This window comes from Pleuronectes platessa, chromosome 1 (genome assembly GCF_947347685.1).
Source record: "Pleuronectes platessa chromosome 1, fPlePla1.1, whole genome shotgun sequence".
NCBI classification, from domain to species: Eukaryota; Metazoa; Chordata; class Actinopteri; order Pleuronectiformes; family Pleuronectidae; genus Pleuronectes; species Pleuronectes platessa.
In genome coordinates, this window is record NC_070626.1 from 13,170,786 (window position 1) to 13,190,268 (window position 19,483).

At 42.7% G+C, this 19,483-nt stretch overlaps 1 protein-coding gene across 2 annotated transcripts; it reads left to right on the top strand.

Annotated features, from left to right (window-relative positions):
* The first annotated feature begins 6,775 nt into the window (after positions 1-6,775).
* Positions 6,776-19,483, top strand: LOC128445662 (zinc finger protein 710). Of its 2 annotated transcripts, none has more exons than XM_053428424.1 (5): positions 6,776-7,583; positions 9,215-10,786; positions 13,869-14,060; positions 16,270-16,441; positions 17,729-19,483. In XM_053428424.1, the coding sequence occupies exons 1-5, from the start codon at positions 7,539-7,541 to the stop codon at positions 17,908-17,910; spliced, it is 2,163 nt and encodes a 720-aa protein (XP_053284399.1). In that variant the 5' UTR covers positions 6,776-7,538; the 3' UTR covers positions 17,911-19,483. The 2 variants fall into 2 exon arrangements, with proteins under 2 accessions (XP_053284399.1, XP_053284409.1); XM_053428434.1 differs by having other exon boundaries at positions 7,537-7,677.

The following is a 19,483-nucleotide window of genomic DNA, read 5'->3' on the forward strand; positions in this document are numbered from 1 at the left end:
TGATTTAGCCTGTGGCCCACTGCCGAAAGTATCGAAGTATTATTTAAATATATTTGCTATATTATTGTTATTTGTGGCAATATTCCGGGAAAAGAACAATATGTTAAGTTATGCTATTGTTTACAATTAGCTGAATAGGAATGCCGGACACAGAAATGTTATCATATGATGAATAATTGTTTCTGAGAACAATGCAAACTGAACATGTCCTGTTGCTGCCACTGGCAAAACATGAGTTGACTTTTATTATGAAATAGTCATAAGAAATGTAATGCTAAGCACACCATTATTAGTGTGAAATTTTGTGAGTATGACAGAACAACATAAAAAAGAAATACAACTTTGAGGAAACATGCTTATTCTTAGAACTGCAGCCTAAAGTCTGATCATAACAGCAGCTTTGAGTTTCAGAGATGGAGCTCTGAACTGTCTATTTAGCCTGAAAAGTTATTGCTGACGTGTTCTTTCTTCAAATAAGTTTTTGTTCTCAATACAATAGAGGACATGAGGTTGGGTCAGTCTGTGTGTGTAGTAACACTTCTTTGAGGTCAGCACGGTGTGTCAGGACCCTTTGACCTTTCAGAGTGGTCACTTTTAGTGGTGATCATGTTCTGACTTTTGCTAGTTTCATGTCTTCCTTGTTGTGCTCTCGCATCCAAACCAATAATCTAGAACGACCTTTCTGACCCTGTGAAGTCAACTCTTCTTGTCTATTCCCCTGCTCTTCCTGTGACCTATGAAGGAATTAAATGATCAATGTGTCATAAATACCAATTCTTATATTATCTGTCTCACTCCTGAGAGTATAAATATTACCTTGATTTTTGAACGTGGGCACATATTGCAACTAATCATTAATCAATTTCTCTAGTGCGCAGCATTTTACTATTGTCGCATGAACTTAGATGTTTTTGATACAGATACTTAAAAAGTAGTTATCAAAGTTTTGGGGCACTTTTTCTCTACCATGATACTGCAGCTTAGGTTTTATTCAGATACTGAGCAGTGGTCTAATACCAGTGCTCTCTGCGGTGTCTTGCCATATTGTAATTTGTCCCAATTTTCATGATGATCCAATCAGCTTTATGCACATTCATGATAAAAGATCTCTAACTTTGTGTTGCTTCATTGTAGAGTTCCTATTGGCAGTGATGTAAACTGGACATGAATGACTAGAAAGATGGACTCTGTGGTTACATTTACTCCAACTGAATAAAAATTATGTCAAAACATCCTGAATTAATTCGCTGCCATCTTGCTTGGTGATGTCATTTGGAACCATTGTCACGCATTAGTGATCAGGGAGTGGAGTTGCAGTATTGTGGTCCTGCTAATACGTTGTTGTAAAGAAGGGTCTATGGAATTCTTTAGTTTGGAGACATTTTGGTTATTTAAAGTCCAACAAGAAGCAGAGTAGCGTGCACTGCAAACTGTGTCGAAAGCATTTTCCAACAAAGGCTGGTGATACCACTAATCTTTTTTACCATCTGAGGCAGAAATGACAGAAATTGTGATTTCATTTGTATCGGGATAATATCGATATCGACTGATGTGAAAAAAATAATCGCCCAGCTCTACGGCAGGTTCCTTTGTAAAATCTATGTGCTACACATAATTCTTGTTTGGTAAGTTGGCATGGCGGCCAATCGGCAGGCTTTTATTGATGCCAGTTTGCCAAAATGTAAACAAAAATAAGCTTCAACAGAACTACAACCTGTGGCCCGCGTTGTGACTGAGTGAATCCATGGGAACACGGGCGAAAGGAGGGGCTGATGGTGGGTTGCAGCTTTCTCAGCCCCTGCAATACACTGATATCAATCTATCTGTGATAAGATAAAGTCGCCCAATATATCAGTTGTACTGTATTGTTGAGTGCCGCAGAAGATGTGAAAAGCAAAAGATGAGGGCCTTTGGCTGTGACCACATCACAATGTACCTGAATGGAGCTGATGCTAGTTGATTATAATGTTACTGGTAGTGTGTGTGCATGTGTGTTTCTTTGTGTGTGTGAGGACTTGTAAAAACCCACAATACCATTCTTCTTTTTCTACTCCTTATGCTGCATCCATGTTTGTGAAACCCACAAAATAGAGCGAGATAGAGCGAGTTCTCTCTTTCTTTTTCTCCCTATTTTTTCTACCTCTTTCTGTTTTTCTCGCTCTAGCTCTCTTCCCCTCCCCCTCTATCTGTTTCTCTTTCCTCCTCTCTCCCTTTTTCATTCTCCCTCCCTCCCTCCCTTCTTGTCTCTCGCTCTCTCGCCCTTTTTCTGTCTGCCTGTCTCTCTCTCCCTCCCTTTTTTATCCTGTCTCGCTCTCGGTTTCCATCATGCTTTACCCCTCCCTTTCCTCTCTCTCTTTGCCTCCCTCCCTCTCTCTTTCTTTCTCTCTTCCTCTCTCACGTTGCACACTGCCCCTCCCTCCCTCTCTCTTTCTCGCTCTCACGTTGCTCTCTGCCCCATCTCTCTCTCTCTCTCTCTCTCTCTCTCTCTCTCTCCCTCCGTCTGTCTCTCTCTTTTTCTGCTGCTTCTCTTGCTCTCCCTTTACATCCTCCCCTCCCCCACTGCTGCCTCTCATTCTCTCTCTTTCTCTCTTTACTCTCTCCATTTTACTCACTCACTCACCCTCCCCTCCCTCACTCACTCACTCACTCACCCTCCCCTCCCTGTTCTCTTTATCTCCTCCCCTCCTTCCCCTTTCAATCCCTCTTTCATTCCATCCAATCATCTGTTTTCTCTCTCTCTCTCTCTCTCTCTTTCTTTCTCTCTCTCTCTCTCTCTCTCTCTCTCTCTCTCTCTCTCTCTCTCTCTCTCTCTCTCTCTCTCTCTCTCTCTCTCTCTGCTTCCTCGCCCCATTTTGTCCTCTGCAGTTTCCCTTTCTCTCTCTGTCTTTCCTCCATCCTGTTGTTTACCAAACTCCCCCTTGACATTTATGATACAAACTTTATTTAAAATCTGTTTTTTTTCAAACAAAAGCTACCCATCGAACAAAACCTTTTTCCCTCTCAATAATTTCATATTTGTTACTCATTTAACACGTCCATCTCCAAAGCCGTTTACATGCCTATATTATTCTCATTAACCCAAATCATAATCAGCGGCATCCTTTAAAAATCTGCCCCCAAGTTAGCGGTCTTTATTCCAAAATGGCGGTCGCTTGTTTGTTTACATTCAACAAGTGGCTAACTTGCTGGGCCACAAAGCGACCACAAATGGCAGTCGCCATCCTCAGGGAAATGTAAACGAGATGAACCATGTGACCGCCTCAACTCTCAGGTTCAAAGACAGCATGGCCTCATGAGCGCCACCGTTCCCTCTGCACAGCTGGAAGCGTTTGGTCACTGGTTGAGGATTTACTGGAAGTTAAATGGGAGCATTGGTTTTTGGCATTGATAAGATTTGGCAATATTTCAGTATAATTGAGTTGTGGAATTATAAAGTAGTGCTGTTTTAGGTGCTCGTGGTCAAGGATTTAAACGTCCCATTTATTTTCTAAAGAGAAAATCGAATATGGCTTACAGCTTGAGCATCTTTACGGCTTGGATTAGTCTATGAAAACTCAAACTCTTTTGAGTGCCAGTGACTGAGGCTCATGGGTATTTGAGTCTTGATCCAGCAGGCCAAAGTACAGATTATCATTTTTTAGAAATTAAGTCAACAATTAGAACTGCTGGGAGAGTTCTGTGTTAAGTAACATTGAGGATATTGTCTGCCTTTCTTTTGAGATTTGGAATACATACAACGGGGACACACATTGGGAACCAATGACCCCACTGTAATGCCACTGAATTTGAAATCATCACAGCGAAGAAACTAGAACCTTGTCGCTTCATAAATGAATTTAGAAACTTTTATAATTCTAATTTTTTTTTCTTTTTCTGTTGCCTGGACCCACAATCGAGCTACATCATGCCTGACATAAAACACTCCTGTACCACATTGTTCATCACTGGTAGTTCGCACAGGTCAAAGGCAGCCTGGTCTGTGTGAACCATGTCAGGCTCTGACATTGTCCTCTGTGTCTTTTATCCACTTACATCTAGAGCGAGTCTGCGTCCAGCTGGACAGAGTGCAGTTTACACTTGCTAACAGGACGTGTCTCACTTTGGTCGTATTTCACTTCCTGCTCCCATTTGACTGTATCTCTGGGGAACTGTTCCTATGACAGAGAGAAGATGTTGTTGTTCGCACAACTCGAACAGAGGGTTGCAGTAGTTACTGTCCACTTTACATCAGGTAAAAACTTTGTAAGGGTTACTGTTTGGGTCAACTTTCACCGTAAAATAGTCGCAGGAAATTGTGTCGGCGACGAGTAAATAGATACAAATACTATAAACTATGGTTAATCAAAAATGCATCTGTGAAAGTGTTTTTGTAAATGTTATATTTAAATAATATTTTCTGTGTTTTCGGATGGAGGATCAGTCTGAAATGTTGCAGGTAATAATAGTCCAGTCAGGAGCAGCAGCAGTTAGCAGTTAGATGAAGAGCTACAGGTGACAGGCTGTTCACCTCCAAGGGTATGAAGTTACCACAGGTGTCTCCATATCTCCCAGAGCTGTTAAGTTCATGATTATCACTTTGAATTTAAAGGCTATGCTGTGCAAACATCTTGTGGTGTTTTGTGGTTGACTGAGTTATGATTGATGTGGGCTGTATAGCATAACCCCAAAGAGCGTCAACTATTTGTGAAGAGTTAATATCTTTTGATGGAAACTTAGAAATCAGTGCCTCTAAAAGTGGAGACCGGAGAACCCCTGCCTGAATATGTGATCTCACAAAACTGAGAAACACAAAGAAAATGACAAAAAATAGGTGAAATGTAATTCGATACAATTATTAAAATATGCATATGGGGTTCAACAATAATGACTTGTATGAGATAAACCAAATCCACACATCACGACTCACCAACACTACTGATAAAAAAAGAAAAAATCTGCTGAGAAAATTTTCCCAAAAATATTTTACTAAATCTATTATGTTATCCAGGCATTGTTTTAGAAGTCTACCAACTAGAGTGTGGATACCGGACCAATGCCAATCAGGGCAACATTTTGAAATGTATGCTGCATACGCATTTATTTGGTGAATACGGTGCTCAGGTTGGTTTCAGGTACAACTACCTGTTGGGCTTGAGACAAGCTACACACATTTTTTCTTGAGTGATGAGTTTGGCAGAAAATTGTTGCCAGAGCCACACTCTACTGCCAACTAATCAGAAGTCTTATTCCTTCAGTTTTCCTTGTCTGCAAATATCTTATTTTGTCCAGATCCAGAACTAAAAGTAAAATTCTAATCAAGCAAGGCCTAATTGTGTATATTAGTTTAGTTGAATCTAAATACTTCTTTGTTTCAAGCTGTCTTGTGTCCATATATGCTTTTTTCTCTGCCATCCATCCTCTTCATTACCTTCTTCAGATTTTCTTTAGATTAAATCCTTGTTTTCTTAGGAGTGATTAGTTTCAGTCGTTTCATTTAAATTTGTCTAAAACTGCTATCTGGCTAGCCTGTAAAACACAGGGCTGCCAGTGTCTTTACGTTTCTATTAAAGACAGACAAAAGCACAGCCTGATATTACTGCAGCTGTGCTCTGTGACATGGGAGGACCAGTGATTGATTGAAAGGGAGGATGAGTAACGTCATGGAAATGAATGTTGTGGCCGTACAGCACCGTGTAGAGGGAACACACCTTCAGCAAACCATGCATTGACATATGCAATCGTTAATATTGCACATCAGCATATTCAATTACAAGCAGCAGTCCATTCACAAGAATCTCACTGTCCTTGGTAGTTAGAGGAAAATACGTTTGTCATCATTTTAGAGCCGTTGGGATAAATAATTGGTTGCAGAAAATGAATCAGCAACAATTGTTATTGTTTTTTCATTCACTTGCTGAAGCTTCATATGCCATCTTGCTTTAGTCTTCTATGACACTAATGATTTTCTTTTATTAAACTACATTGTATTAACTTTTTGAATTCGACAATAACCTGAATTCTTTAATGACATTGTATAACCCTGAGCAGAGCATCAATCCACTGATTTCCAAATTGTTTCTGTCAAAATACATACAAGACAACATGTTTTTTACGTCATGTTTTTCTAGAGCCAAATGATCATATAAATCGATACATATCTTAATTTATGTTTGCCGATATTAAAACTCAAAATTGTTAGATAAACAATGCATGAAAAATGCATATATTTTCAGATGTAGGTTGATGTGACTATTTGACTCTTCTACTTTCCTTGTGTTGTTGATTTACAGCCTTTGTGTTGTCTCAGTTTCATAATTGGCAGGACGTGTGTGACCTTTCTGGACTCTCATGCCACCACTGGCACCGTCTCAGAGCTCCACGACTATCTCATCTCTCCACGCATCCCCAATTTTGCTGGTGGTACTCTGGTCACAAGACTACTTGAAAAGAGGTGAAAGTTCTTCACTCTTGAATCTTGATGTTTCCGAGGACGTAAATCAGTGGACCTGTGTGTGAGGGATCCATGGTGCATCATTACGATTCGTACGATACGTTTATTCTCTCCCGTAACTCTTATTCTTCCCTTCATCCATCTTCCATTTCTTCTCCTTCTTTTACCGCATTCTGCTCCACTCTCCCCATCCCCCTCAGTCTCTTTCTCTCTCTCTCTCTCTTTCTGACTCTCCCCTCCACCCCCTCCCCTCTGCTTTCTTCCAGTATTCTTTCCTTCCAGCCCCTCCTCTCTCTCTCTCTCTCTCTCTCTCTCTCTCTCTCTCTCTCTCTCTCTCCCCCCCCCTCCATTTGCTCATCTCCTTGTCAGTCACCTTCCATCTCTCTATCTCTCTAACTCTCTCTCTTTGCCTCTCTCTCTCTGTCTCTCTCTCTCTCTTTCTCTACCTCTGTCTCTCTCTCCATTTCTCTTCTTTGCACTTGCATCCGAGTCAGAGCACGAAACAATCTCTCCAATACTTGTTCTCTACTCATAAATGTTACTTGATAAATGAGAGGAGCAAGAGATTCAAAGGCAGAGGGAGAAAATAAATGGAGAGAGGGAGGGAGAGATGAAAGACAGAAAAAAAAGGACTCTGTAAGAGATGAAGCTGAAGTAATAAACAGATAAAGGGTGAGAGACAGGCAGGGATTGGCAGAAACAAAGACACAGATTGACAGACAAAGATGGAGGAAATGTGGTTGAGTGAGGCGGGAGGCAGCCCCGGAGGGTTCATCATTTCACACTGAGATGATGTCGATTTTATTTTTTGTTGTTGCGTGTGTCTTGTGACTTGAGGTGACTTCACCCATTTATCACCAGACTATCAAGGAGACATATATCCGCTTAAAACTGCTCACCACATCTTGGTATGTTGGTAGACTATTTTGTTTGTTTGTTTGTGTTTGGTCTGCCTTTGCGTTGGTGTTACCAGATTCACTCCTGAAAACTGTGGTGAAATAGAAGAGAGAGAGAGGGTGGGCAGTGTAAGCCCCGCCTCCCCTCGTCCCTCACATATAAGTAGGAGGCGAACGTTGCCCGCTCGCTCACTCAACACTCATGCCGAAGAATGAGATCCTTGAAGCACCTGAAACCCCACAACAGGAGGAGCGTGGTGAGTTCATTAGCTCTCACTCGTAGTATGTTAAGCCGTACTTCACTGAGGTGGTGGACAACATGGGTTTGTTCACAGTGACGCTGAAAGTCAGGTAAGGAAAGCTAATGATAGAGATTCTTATTTTCCTTTGGGGGTTTTTAGTTTTTAAAGTTGCCGTTTGCAGATTTTTCTAATCTTTCACAAATGAAGAATTGTCTCATTAGCGCCTTCTCCATTCATCCTCCTCTGAGCTTTTGTAAACTCTACCTTTTTCCTAATTTTTCTCCCTCATGTATTTACTTTTTTTACCCTTCTATCTTTCATTCTGTCTGGCTTTCATTTTGTCATTTTCTTTCTGCTTCTTTCTCCTGGTGTCTCACTGCCCCTCTCTCTCTCTCTCTCTCTCTCTCTCTCTCCCTCCCTCCCTCCCTCCCTCCCTCCCTCTGTCTCTCTCTCTTTCCCTCCCTCCCTCCCTCTCTCTGTCTCTCTCTCTCTCCCTCCCTCCCTCCCTCTCTGTTTCAACATATCTTTCTCTTTCTTGCTCTTGCTGCCTCACACTAACCCTCTCACTCTTTCATTCTCCCCTCACTCTCTTTCTCTCTCAGCCTCCCTCCTTCCCTCCTGTCTCCCCTCCCCCTTCTTCTCCTTATCTCTCCTTCGTTCTTCCTTTACCTTTTTAGTTTTCTCTTTTTTCATTTCTCCTCCCCCCTCCCCCCCACTAGACTCCTGCCTGGTCTAATCTCTCTCTCTCTCTCTCTCTCTCTCTCTCTCTCTCTCCCTCTCACCCTCCTTCTTTCTGTAACTGCCTTTTCCTCTTCCCCCCTCTGTTCTCTCCCCGCTCTCCTCTGTTTGTTTCCTCTCCTGCTTTTCCATTTTTTCATTTCATAATCTTGCTCAGTTTTTTTCCTCTCTCTCCTTTTCCTCCTCTCTTACTTGAACGAATGTTTGTGTGTAGATCAGTTGGCCATCTAATCCCCTGTCACACATCCACACTCTCTCTCTCTCACACACACACACACACACACTAGCCTTACATGGAGAGATGAATCAGGATGGTGTCTCTCATGGTTACTGTGTTTCTGTCACTGGATCTAAAGATTTGCGTGTGGACAGTCATGTTTCAGGTTGACCTTTTGTATCAGAACAAGTTTTTGGGGAACCTCAGGTTCATATTAGTTTTTTTGTGTTTCCTTCTTAGTGATGCAACAATCAAAAATATAAAACCAACACCTGTTTCTCTCTCCCTATCCCGCTCTCTTGAAAACCAGCTCAAAGAAAAACTGATTGGATGATGAGCCTTTACCCTTTTTTTGTCCATATTGGATCACCTTTCGTGTGCTGTAGTTTGACTGTGGTCAAGTTATCATCTTGGCTTATTTGGGTTAAACAATTTTGTTGAACAATTTCAAATGGAATCCACCTGATTAAGTAACTGTGGTGTAGTGTCCTATTCGCTGCTGTTCGTGAGATAGACCTCAGAAATCGGCTGAAACAATGAAACCAAAGATGGTGACAGGAAAAATTCTGAACTAATATTTCCCGTCAGTAAAATGAGTCATGACAAAGTCAGTTTGTAGTCACATATGTAATTGTGAATTGCTTCCTTGCTGTGCTGATGCCTTGACCGTCCTCATGTGTGTCTCTTCCAGGAGGAGGCGAGCCGGCGCCTGGGTAGATGTGAGCCCAAGGTAATGGCCAGGCTGGTGGACATAGGCACACAGACAGATCCAGTAGTTGTGCTGTCCTTGGCCCAGGCCGCCGTGCTAGGTCTCATCTCCCAGAATGAAGTGTTTGGAGCTACAATTGCACCCAACGGCTTCTATACCGGCGAACCCAAAGAGTCCCCCGCGCCCCCAGTAGACGGAGTCGACTACGAGTACGCAGACCAGCTTATCGGAGCCAACGGAGATTACTTAGGAGACAACTTGGGAGAAGACGGTCAGATGCAGCCCAGCTGTAGTCAGAGGAGGTGGCATCAGGGGCCACCCCAGCATCCAGATGTGAAAATGGTTGGCCCCGATCGTCACAGCCTTCAGGCCGGTGACGTGTCCTTGTCCCACGTGAAGGGGGAAGGGGTAAACCCTGGATTGTCCTCCTGTGTCCACATTCTTAACAACATGGCCCCCAGAGGTGGTTTAGTACAAGTCGATCCAGCAACCCTTAGAGGCACCAACAAGAGCTGTGCAGAGTGTGACCGGGAGGTAACAAATCAGCCGCCAGCCAACGCACACGTTCATCCTCCGCCCTCACAGGTGGGCCATAGAGGAGGGGAGCAGGGCCACAGAGGACTGCAGGCCCAGCGTCCTATGGTGGGCCACGGTCGAGTTGGGCGAGAGGATGAAGAAGAGGTGGAACACCAGGGGAACAACATGATGAAGCCCACACAGCAGGATGAAGCCATCAGCAGCTACTTCCAGACCAGTGAAGTTGGCAGCTATGATTCGGGAGAAATGGGAATGGGGGGCGAGTACGAAGAGAGCGGCCAGAGCATGATGTGGACAGATGGGACTGGAGGAGCGCAGCACCAGCAGCCTCCACAACCACAGCCGCCTCGTCGGCATGGCGGTCGCCGAGTAGATCGGCTCGATATCAACATCCAGATTGACGAATCTTATTGCGTAGATGTGGGAGACGGTCTTAAGCGTTGGAAGTGCCGCATGTGTGATAAATCGTACACTTCCAAATACAACTTGGTCACACACATTCTGGGCCACAATGGCATCAAACCACACGCCTGTCCTCACTGCGGGAAGCTGTTCAAGCAGCCCAGTCACCTCCAAACCCACCTGCTAACCCACCAAGGTACGCGGCCCCACAAGTGCACCGTCTGCAAGAAAGGCTTCACTCAAACCAGCCACTTGAAGCGACACATGCTCCAGCACACCGACGTCAAGCCCTACAGCTGCCGCTTCTGCCGCCGCGGATTCGCCTATCCCAGCGAATTGCGAGCACATGAGGTGAAGCATGAGCGGGGTCGCTGCCACGTGTGCTCACAGTGCGGCATGGAGTTCCCGACCTACGCCCACCTCAAGCGCCACCAGACAAGCCACCAGGGCCCCCACACCTTCCAGTGCACAGAGTGTAACAAGTCGTTTGCGTACCGTAGCCAGCTCCAGAACCACCTCCTGAAGCACCAGAGCCCAAGGCCTTACACCTGCTCCCAGTGCGGCCTGGAGTTTGTTCAACTCCACCACCTTCGTCAGCACTCACTCACTCATAAGGTACTGACGCCAGACACTAATGCTCCCACCCAGACACCCTGACTGTTACATACAGGCCATGAATTAAAATATAATATTTTTTCTTGTCATGTAAAAACAAACAATAGTGGAGAAATTATGCAAACAGTCACTTCATCTCCTGTCCTTTACCCACTGAGATCTGGGTGAAGTAGACTGGTAAGAGCACTTGTCCAGCCAGGCGTCCATCCTGCTTCCTGCATCCTTTTGTCTGTATGTCAGATTTTTGTGGTGGCTAAGACCCTGTTTAGACCTGGTATTAAAATATGTCCTGAGTTATTGGATCACAAGTAGTCAGTGCTAAGTGCAGGTCTGAATATATCCTTAATGTGTCTTGAGGTCTGATCAATCAGACCGCATTCAGTGATGGCCACACACAGACAACAACACACACACAAACACTGTGACGTCAGTAAACTCAGACTAGGTAAAACGTACACTGTTTGGTTTTCAAGAACACAAATGATGTATGTGTTAATTTGCATATGAAGCAGGAAAAAAGATTTGACTTCAAATGTTCACAGAAAACATATTCAGGATATATTTTGATGCCACGTGTGGGCAAAAACTTTGCGCTTGGCGCTCGGATCACCCAGGACAGATGTTAATACCAGGTCTTGACAGGGCCTAACATATTTCTGAAGCCACAGTAGAAGACACTGCGAAATCTCCCATTATAGCAGAGACTAATCAGTCCCCCAGTCTACAAATGTTAATAGATTAAATGGAAAGGATACAAACACCATTTAATCAGCAACATACTAAGGACAGACTTTGTGACAAGTTCTGAAGACCCTCACTTTGTAGTTCTACCAGGTCTAGATCAGGAAAGATTTGTTTGACTTCACAGTGAGCACAGTTAATCACCCATTCACTATTCACTAGAAAAGCTGCAGGATGTGTCTCCTGGGAACACCATCAAGAGAATAGAGTTTCTAGCTTTGAAAAGACGTTTGTTCATGTTAACAAAACAGAACTGATCGGATGGAAGATCCTGCAAAATTGTCTTAATCTTACTGTGAGCTGAAAAACTAAAATCTTTTTCACTTAGAAATGTCCATACATTTCCTGTTTAATGAGACAAGGCATTCACAGGTACGTATCTTTTATAATCCTTCTCTGAATGAGCTGTTATCGCTCAATTTCTCCTGTCGGTTCTTCACACACACATGAATGCAGTTAATCACAAACAAAAACACACATGCGTCTTGGGAGGGAAAAATCTCATGAAACAAATTGATTTTGTAAGGATTGACCTTAATTAGAATTTCAAGTCACACTCGTCATCACAATGTCAGAGGAGTCCATATTCTAAATGGATTTTTCTGTTGTGGCTTGTATTTGAGCCTGCTGTCTTTCCACTGCTCCCCCTGGTGGACAACAGCAACAACATCCATCTGTTGTGCAGACAGTAGGTGGACTGACATAGAATTTGTCTGCTTATACAGATGCCGTTTCTCAACCCACCTGTGATACATATCTGTTCCTCTCGATTTACCCGAATCCACTTTTTCAGTGGCACATTTTTGTCTGCAGACACTGGCTGCAGGGCGCAGCGTTTGTGATGCAGATTCAATTAGACGAGCAACCTTGGATGTTTCGAGTTGTTTGCGCCTCTGATCTGCTTCTCAGTGTTTATACATTTACTGTTGCATGTGTCTGAGAATATTATGGGAGCAGTATAAGGTCGGGTACAGAGGCCTTTTGGCGTTGCACTACAGTCACCTCCTTTTGCTCAACCTAAAATGGCTGCCTTGGATTCATGGTCAAAGAAATGGACATAGACGAGATGAAAGGAACTTTAGGTTAAAATGTTTAACAACAGTGCTGCTGACAGCCCAGATTTTTTTTTTTATATATATATTTCCATGACAGGATAAAACCCCAAAGCTGTTCTGTCCATGAGAGTATAGTTGTAAACCTCCTCTTTGGGCTGCATGTTCAGCAGGAAGATTATACCACCTATGATGTTTTCTGGAAAATGTTAAGTTACAACAGCATAAATTTAGTCAGTAGTTTTTATGGGCACAAGTGTTACAGCCAGCCCAGACAAACAAATCTGCTAGCATTTTCAGTTTGCAGCACACCAATGGATGAACAGATTGATGTCAGTGTATTACTTTCATAAGTGGTCAAATGTATTTGTTGTTTTCAATGATTCTAAGCACTAGTGCAGGGGCCATTCTTAACATGCTAGGAATGTAAAAGTGACCTGCAGTGATTGAGCTGCAGCAAGTAAGTCCCTGCTGGTGGCCTCTGGCCACAGAACCCCGAAGCTGCATCACCGCAGCTGCACAAGGAGCTGTTCACCTGTTTATTCAAAGTTAAGTGAAGTTCATCTCAGTATGCAGAAATCCGAACTAGAGAATCAGTGGCCGCCCGTTGTCGTGAATGTGCCAATGTCGTGAATGACAAGGTATAACGTGTCCAAATTCCACCAAACTCAACACTTCACTTCCTCAGGCCCTTAACAATGCACATGCTAAGCGTGAAGCCGATGAAGTGATTGTTTTTTTAGATATGTGCTCCACTTACAGTCAGACAGATATTTGTGCAATTAGTAGATAGAAGAATATATTTATGGACTTATAATAGGATAAGTAATATCGAAGCCAATCGAATTAATTGAAAAAGGTAATTCCCACTGAATCTGAAAATGTGTCACGTCTGTGTGTTCAGATGTGACCGAGTTATGACTCAGAGCATGTGTGTGTGTGTGTGTGTGCGTGTGCGCGCGACAGTAACTGCAGGTTTCAGCAGTGACCTCCATGAGGTGTTGCAACTACTGCCCATGTTGTTAATCAGGACAAAGCAGCCAAATCATAAAAACTAATCTCAAGTTGTTTTAAACTACCTATAATTATTTTCAGACCTAAATGAACCTCATACTGTGTTTTCCTGCAGTCCCTCACACCTCTCACTGATAACCTCTGAATGAAGCAGTTATTTCACTTCTCTTCACACTTTTACCAAACAATGTGGCAAACGGAGAGAAAAAAACTGCGATGCTTGCCGTTATATCGGAATGAATAACTAACACTTCTCTTCTGTTTGGACTCCGCAGGGAATGAAAGGCCACAAGTGTGACGTGTGTTCACGAGAGTTCACCCTGTCTGCCAACCTGAAGAGGCACATGCTCATTCACAACAGCGTCCGACCCTTCCAGTGTCACGTCTGCTTCAAAAGCTTCATCCAGAAACAGACCCTCAAGACGCACATGATCGTCCACCTACCTGTCAAGCCATTCAAGTGCAAGGTCAGTATTTGACCTTGAATTAACACCCTGGAGGCCAAAACAACTTGGCATGTTTGAAAGACATGTTCCAGCAGTCATGAAAGAAATCGTGTGTCAAAATTAAGCCAAAAATAAACGATTTGTATAAACCATTCTGTAAAAACTAAATTCTGCCGTCCATACCAATACTGAGTCAGAGAAATTTGGTAAATATTTAGCTACTGCTAGGATTCTGATGATGGTATATGAATTTCATCTCACTTTTTTTGTGTTGGTAACACTCGTAGACACAAGGACATAAATTGCATATGTTGATTCAAGTTTTACAATTATTTGTAAAAATATATCATATCAAACCAGATTAACCGTCTTTATTACTTCTTATTGGTTTATAGCGTAGCATATACTGCACAGAAGACATTTTTGTTCTCTCCTTTTTGGCAAATGTTGTCCATACACTGCTTGGTGTTATAATTTTTTTATGTTACAGGACTATGTGTCTATATTATTAACATGCACCAAATCATAACAGACCTTATTTCAGGAAACATTCATAAACAAGTATTTGATGACAGTTGTGAGGAAAAACACTTTGGTCGGTCCGGAATCTGCCTCAGCCTGTTAGATTGAGAGAGAGAAAGAGAGAGGGCAACAGGGAGGTGTTGAACAGGCCTGTGGGGTCAGGGGGGGGGTCCCAAAGTCACAGATACAGACGAGAGGAGGGAGACGAGAAAGAACTAAATTACAGGAAAGACAAGGAGCAGAGTTTGTAAACTGCAATAATGGGATGTGAATAGTACAGACAGAGAAGAAGAGAAAGTGAGATGTGCCTCATGGGAAGTCCCCCAGCAGCAGTCAAGGCCGTCTGAACCCAAACTAGGAGCTGGTTCGACAGGAGAGGAGTCAGGTATCTGAAGGATCTGACTGGTGATCTACTACTACTTATAGAGACTCTCTGAACCACAAGCAAGTCTGCATTGCAGGAATGCATTGTTCTAGTGGGGTTAAAAGGAAATATGAACTCTATAAGATGTGGTTGTGGCATTAAGGGATTTGTACTGTACGCAAGGAGAAGAATTTCAGAATCCAGAGAGCCAATGACGGTGCAAATATGTGGTTGATATGTTTTATTTTCGTACGTCTTGTCGGTGCACTTGTAGCAGCATTCTAAATCAGCCAGTGAGAGTTATTGGCCAGAATGACGGAGGAAGAAAAAGCTCTGTCTTGATGCCTTTGCAATCTCATCTGTGTGGTGTGACCAGCTCAGATCCAGGCTGATGTAAATCCTGGGAAATCTAAAGCTGCTGAACCTCTCAGCTCCTGCTCCATTGGTGTGGATGGGGGTGTGCCCCCCTCCCTGCAGCCTCACAATCAATCCACAATCAGCTCCTTGGTCTTACTGAGCACAGGATCTCCTGATACTCATTTCTGCTCTGTAAGCAGACTTGTGACTGTTTGTGATGCAGCTGATGATGGTGGTGTCCTCTGAGAACTTGGTGACATAGTTGTAGCTGTGTGAGGCCATGCAGTCTGGAGAAGAGCACAGGGCTGAACACACCCTCCAGGGGAAGTGCTGAGTGTCATTGTTGAGGAGAACAGGCAGGTAGTGCTGATCTGGGGTCTGTCTGTCAGGAAGTCCATGGTCCAGCTGCACAGAGAGGAAAATAAAGTGCAACTCAGCTCAGCTTTATGAGGAGTTTGAGGGGCTGTACTCAATGAACTCTGCATGCAGATGTTTCCCTGGTCCAGATGAGAGAGCAGAGGCTGCAATGTGAATACTATCCCATCATCTGTTTGGTCTGGACTGGACCAGGAGATTTGTATGCATTTACCTTTTTAAAGGGTTTACATGCTTGGCTCTTGGTGTCTGAAGTGGGCAGTTAGAAGAGTTCAGCTGTTGTCTGAACACAGAACCTTGTGAAACTAACTTAAGGTTTAACTTGCACAGTTGATGTGTACAAACTGCAATCAATTTAATAAATGGGTCATAAACCAATTCAGTAAAGTTCACAAGAGAAATGAGATTATCTCCTGCTTGGAGCTGCAGCTCGTAAAGGTTTAGCAATTTGATTTAAATTCACATTCTAACATCGAGAGGAAATCCCAGGGCTTAGAGCAAACTATTGTCAGGAAGGCTGGTAATATCTTTACCATACTAATGCTTTATTGCATATTTTCTGTATATGTCTGTGCTCATAATCCCTGTTTTGATTTTTGTTTATTTTTTCAGGTATGTGGCAAGTCTTTCAACAGAATGTACAACCTGCTGGGCCACATGCACCTCCACGCTGGTAGTAAGCCTTTCAAGTGTCCTTACTGCACCAGTAAGTTCAACCTGAAGGGGAACCTCAGCAGGCACATGAAGGTCAAACATGGGATGGAGGTTTCACCAGAGGGACAAGGTGAGGACGTCTGTACATTCTGTCTTTGTCATGTTCTCTGATTTGACAAAGATTAATTGAATATATTCATTTATCTTTCGAAATTTTTCAACCTCGCATCAAACAACTGGATTCATGCCCCTTTTCATTGTTCAGTGGTATCACCCATCAGTGTTATCAGTGCCGCTCAGATCATAAACCTGCTGCTGGCCGGGTCCAGATCTGACGGCTTTGAAGCCAACATCAGATGTTTTGATGTTGGCTGTTTTATTGTTGACTGAGACATTCAATATTGATTTTATTTTTTTGACCAGACATACATCAAACATGATCTCATGTATTTTCATGTTGACTTCTGCTGCATTTGAATCTGAATCAGATCAGTTCTAGTGTTGAGTGCTTGTGTTGCAGCGACCCTGTAATCATATCTGATCTTATATAACATACAGTTCTCTTACTTAAATTATGTTTTTTTCTTTATTTTATCATTAATGTGTAACAATACCTTTTTTCAATGTAATTTAAGTGGCTTTAAATTGAAAAAAGTACAACCTTTATAAAACGTAACAGGTTTTATAATCCATCTATCAGACTAGAGCTAATCCCAGCTGCTATTTGGTGAGGGACAGGGTGACCGCGGGACAGGAAGTGCCTGTGTATTTACAGGACCAGCATATAGACACAATACTCACACTCACACCCACAGGCTACTGTCAATTTAAAGTCTTTGGACTGTGGGAGGACGCTGGAGCAAACTCCACAAATGCCGACACTGGCTTGAACCAAGGACATTCTTGCTGTGAGGTGACAATGCAAACCACTGCACTGTATGCTCATTTGAACTCTTTTGATTTAACACAAGAACTCTTTCCTGTCAACACTTCAGCAAGAAAACAACGTGCATCATAATTAGCCTACAACTGCAGAGCCTCTAAAATCCCCTCAGGTGATGTTTTTCTGATCTTGTGCTCACAAGATATTTATAAAAAATGTGTGTGTCTCTAACGACATCAGATGCTCACCTCCTCCCGGATGGAGAGAGCTCTGCTAATCATCTTGGAAATTCTCGCCGCTTTTGTATGGAAAAACACAATTACCATCTGCAGGAATCATTTGCCGCACATGCATGAACTTATTCCCAAAAGCTGATTGTCTTTTGCTAAAAAGCTCATAACTTGTGCCCATAAGATAAAAACAAAAAATTTGAATGTTAGAATTATTTGACGTGGTGACTCTGATTTATGCTTTATAGGGAATATTATAGCTTTGGAAATGTACTTAATAATAAATTTCTTTTGTATTTTCCAGATGTCCTTCCAGAAATGGAGAGCCAAGGGGAGTATGAAGGACAGAACTTCAGCTTCACTTCACCAGACAATATGGACAATGGTGGCTCCCAAAACCTCACGAAACTAACCACAGCAAACATGGAAGACATGGAGGAGTATTACAACTTCAGCAAGGATACGAGCAGCTACACTACACCCTGAGTGGTGGTGGACCAGAGAACGGGATTTGTTGTTTAATTTCAAAGCAGAAGGAAATTACAGATGCTCTTGTCAAGGCTGTGGGAGACTCTGGGGAAGGGGTTTTCTTTTAGTTTTGGCCTCGATCCAGAAGAGCCAGAACTGCCAGACTCTGACGGGAGGCCGGGCAGCAGACACACTTCAGAGGAGACGTTTCAGCTCTGCAGAGCAGAGACGCTGAAACCACTGACGCCGTGTGGAGATCCTTTTTTGGGGATTGCTACTCTAACCAACTCTATGACTCGGACAGTGAAACCTGTATGTTGTGTGTAAGTATCAGTTATTTGAGAAGAAGAGGAATAAGAAGACACAAAAGAAGATGCTGCATTTGCAGAGACATCAGTTACATTTGATGTGATAGAAATTTGTAAACCATTCGGCCACTTTTCTGTCATTCACAACCAATGTATGCCCTTATATTTTTGACTGAAAATGCCAGTTGGATACATTTGCCGATAAGCTTCCTCCATGTTGGCTATTTACTCACTGTATATGGAACTTTTGATACATAGTCACAAAATATTCATAGGTATGAATGCTCTTACTAAACAGATCCTAGTCATGGTGACCTGTTCCTGCCCAGCCCTCAGTTTAACACAGTTCACACAGGCCAGTATTTCAGTGCGTTTATGTTTTTGTTTTGTTTTTTGCACGGGACATTGTAGACTTTTTCTTCATAGAGCACTTACTACCAAAGTTGCTTCTGTCCCATGTCGGCTGACACCAGAAATGAGCCCTCTCACAACAAGGCTGCAACATGCAGTGTGTTTACCCACAGTTTTATTTTTCACATTGGTTTTGCTTTACATTTAATATTCAATCCTGTGTAGTGAATTTACTGCTCTAGTTTTTGAATTACTGAGTGAACAATACAAAGCACTTTTTCATCGAGATCTGTTTTTTTTCTGTGAAGCCGTCTTCAGTTCGGGGGGACTCGTTTGCCTACAGGAGAAGGGTTTGGTGGAAATTAGGTGATAGAATCTTTAAAAGCCCATTACGGCAATATTATTCAAATCAAACAGATTCTTTCTCAGTAGGTTTGTTAAACTGCAGTTTCCTTCATATGAGTATTTCAAAGTTTTTCAATTCACATACGATGTGAAGAATGAGCGATTCGAACAGAAACTCTGCAGTCTCTTTTTGTTTCCTTGTTGTTGTTGTTTGTAGTATCAGCACTCTTAAATCCAGGACTGTTTTCACTTCACTCTCAATTCAATTAATTCAGAAAAATTGTTCATCCCTTAAGGGAAAAAAACTGAAATGTAAATTAACGAAAAGCAGGGGAATATTGGGAGCTCGTCCTGGTTATGTTTTGTTGAACGGTTGAATTGAAATTGGATTGACAAGAGTCCTGCTCTTCATTATTCTGTTTTGGTGAAGACAGTCAGCTCCCCCTGCCATGCAGGTCAGCCTTGATATGCACACTTACCCAGAGGAATGGTCGACTAGTTCTTTTTTCAGATGAGGGAATATCAAACTGAGACCTCATGGAAATTGACCATCAATTATTTAATAAAGGTTCTCTAGTTTAAATGAT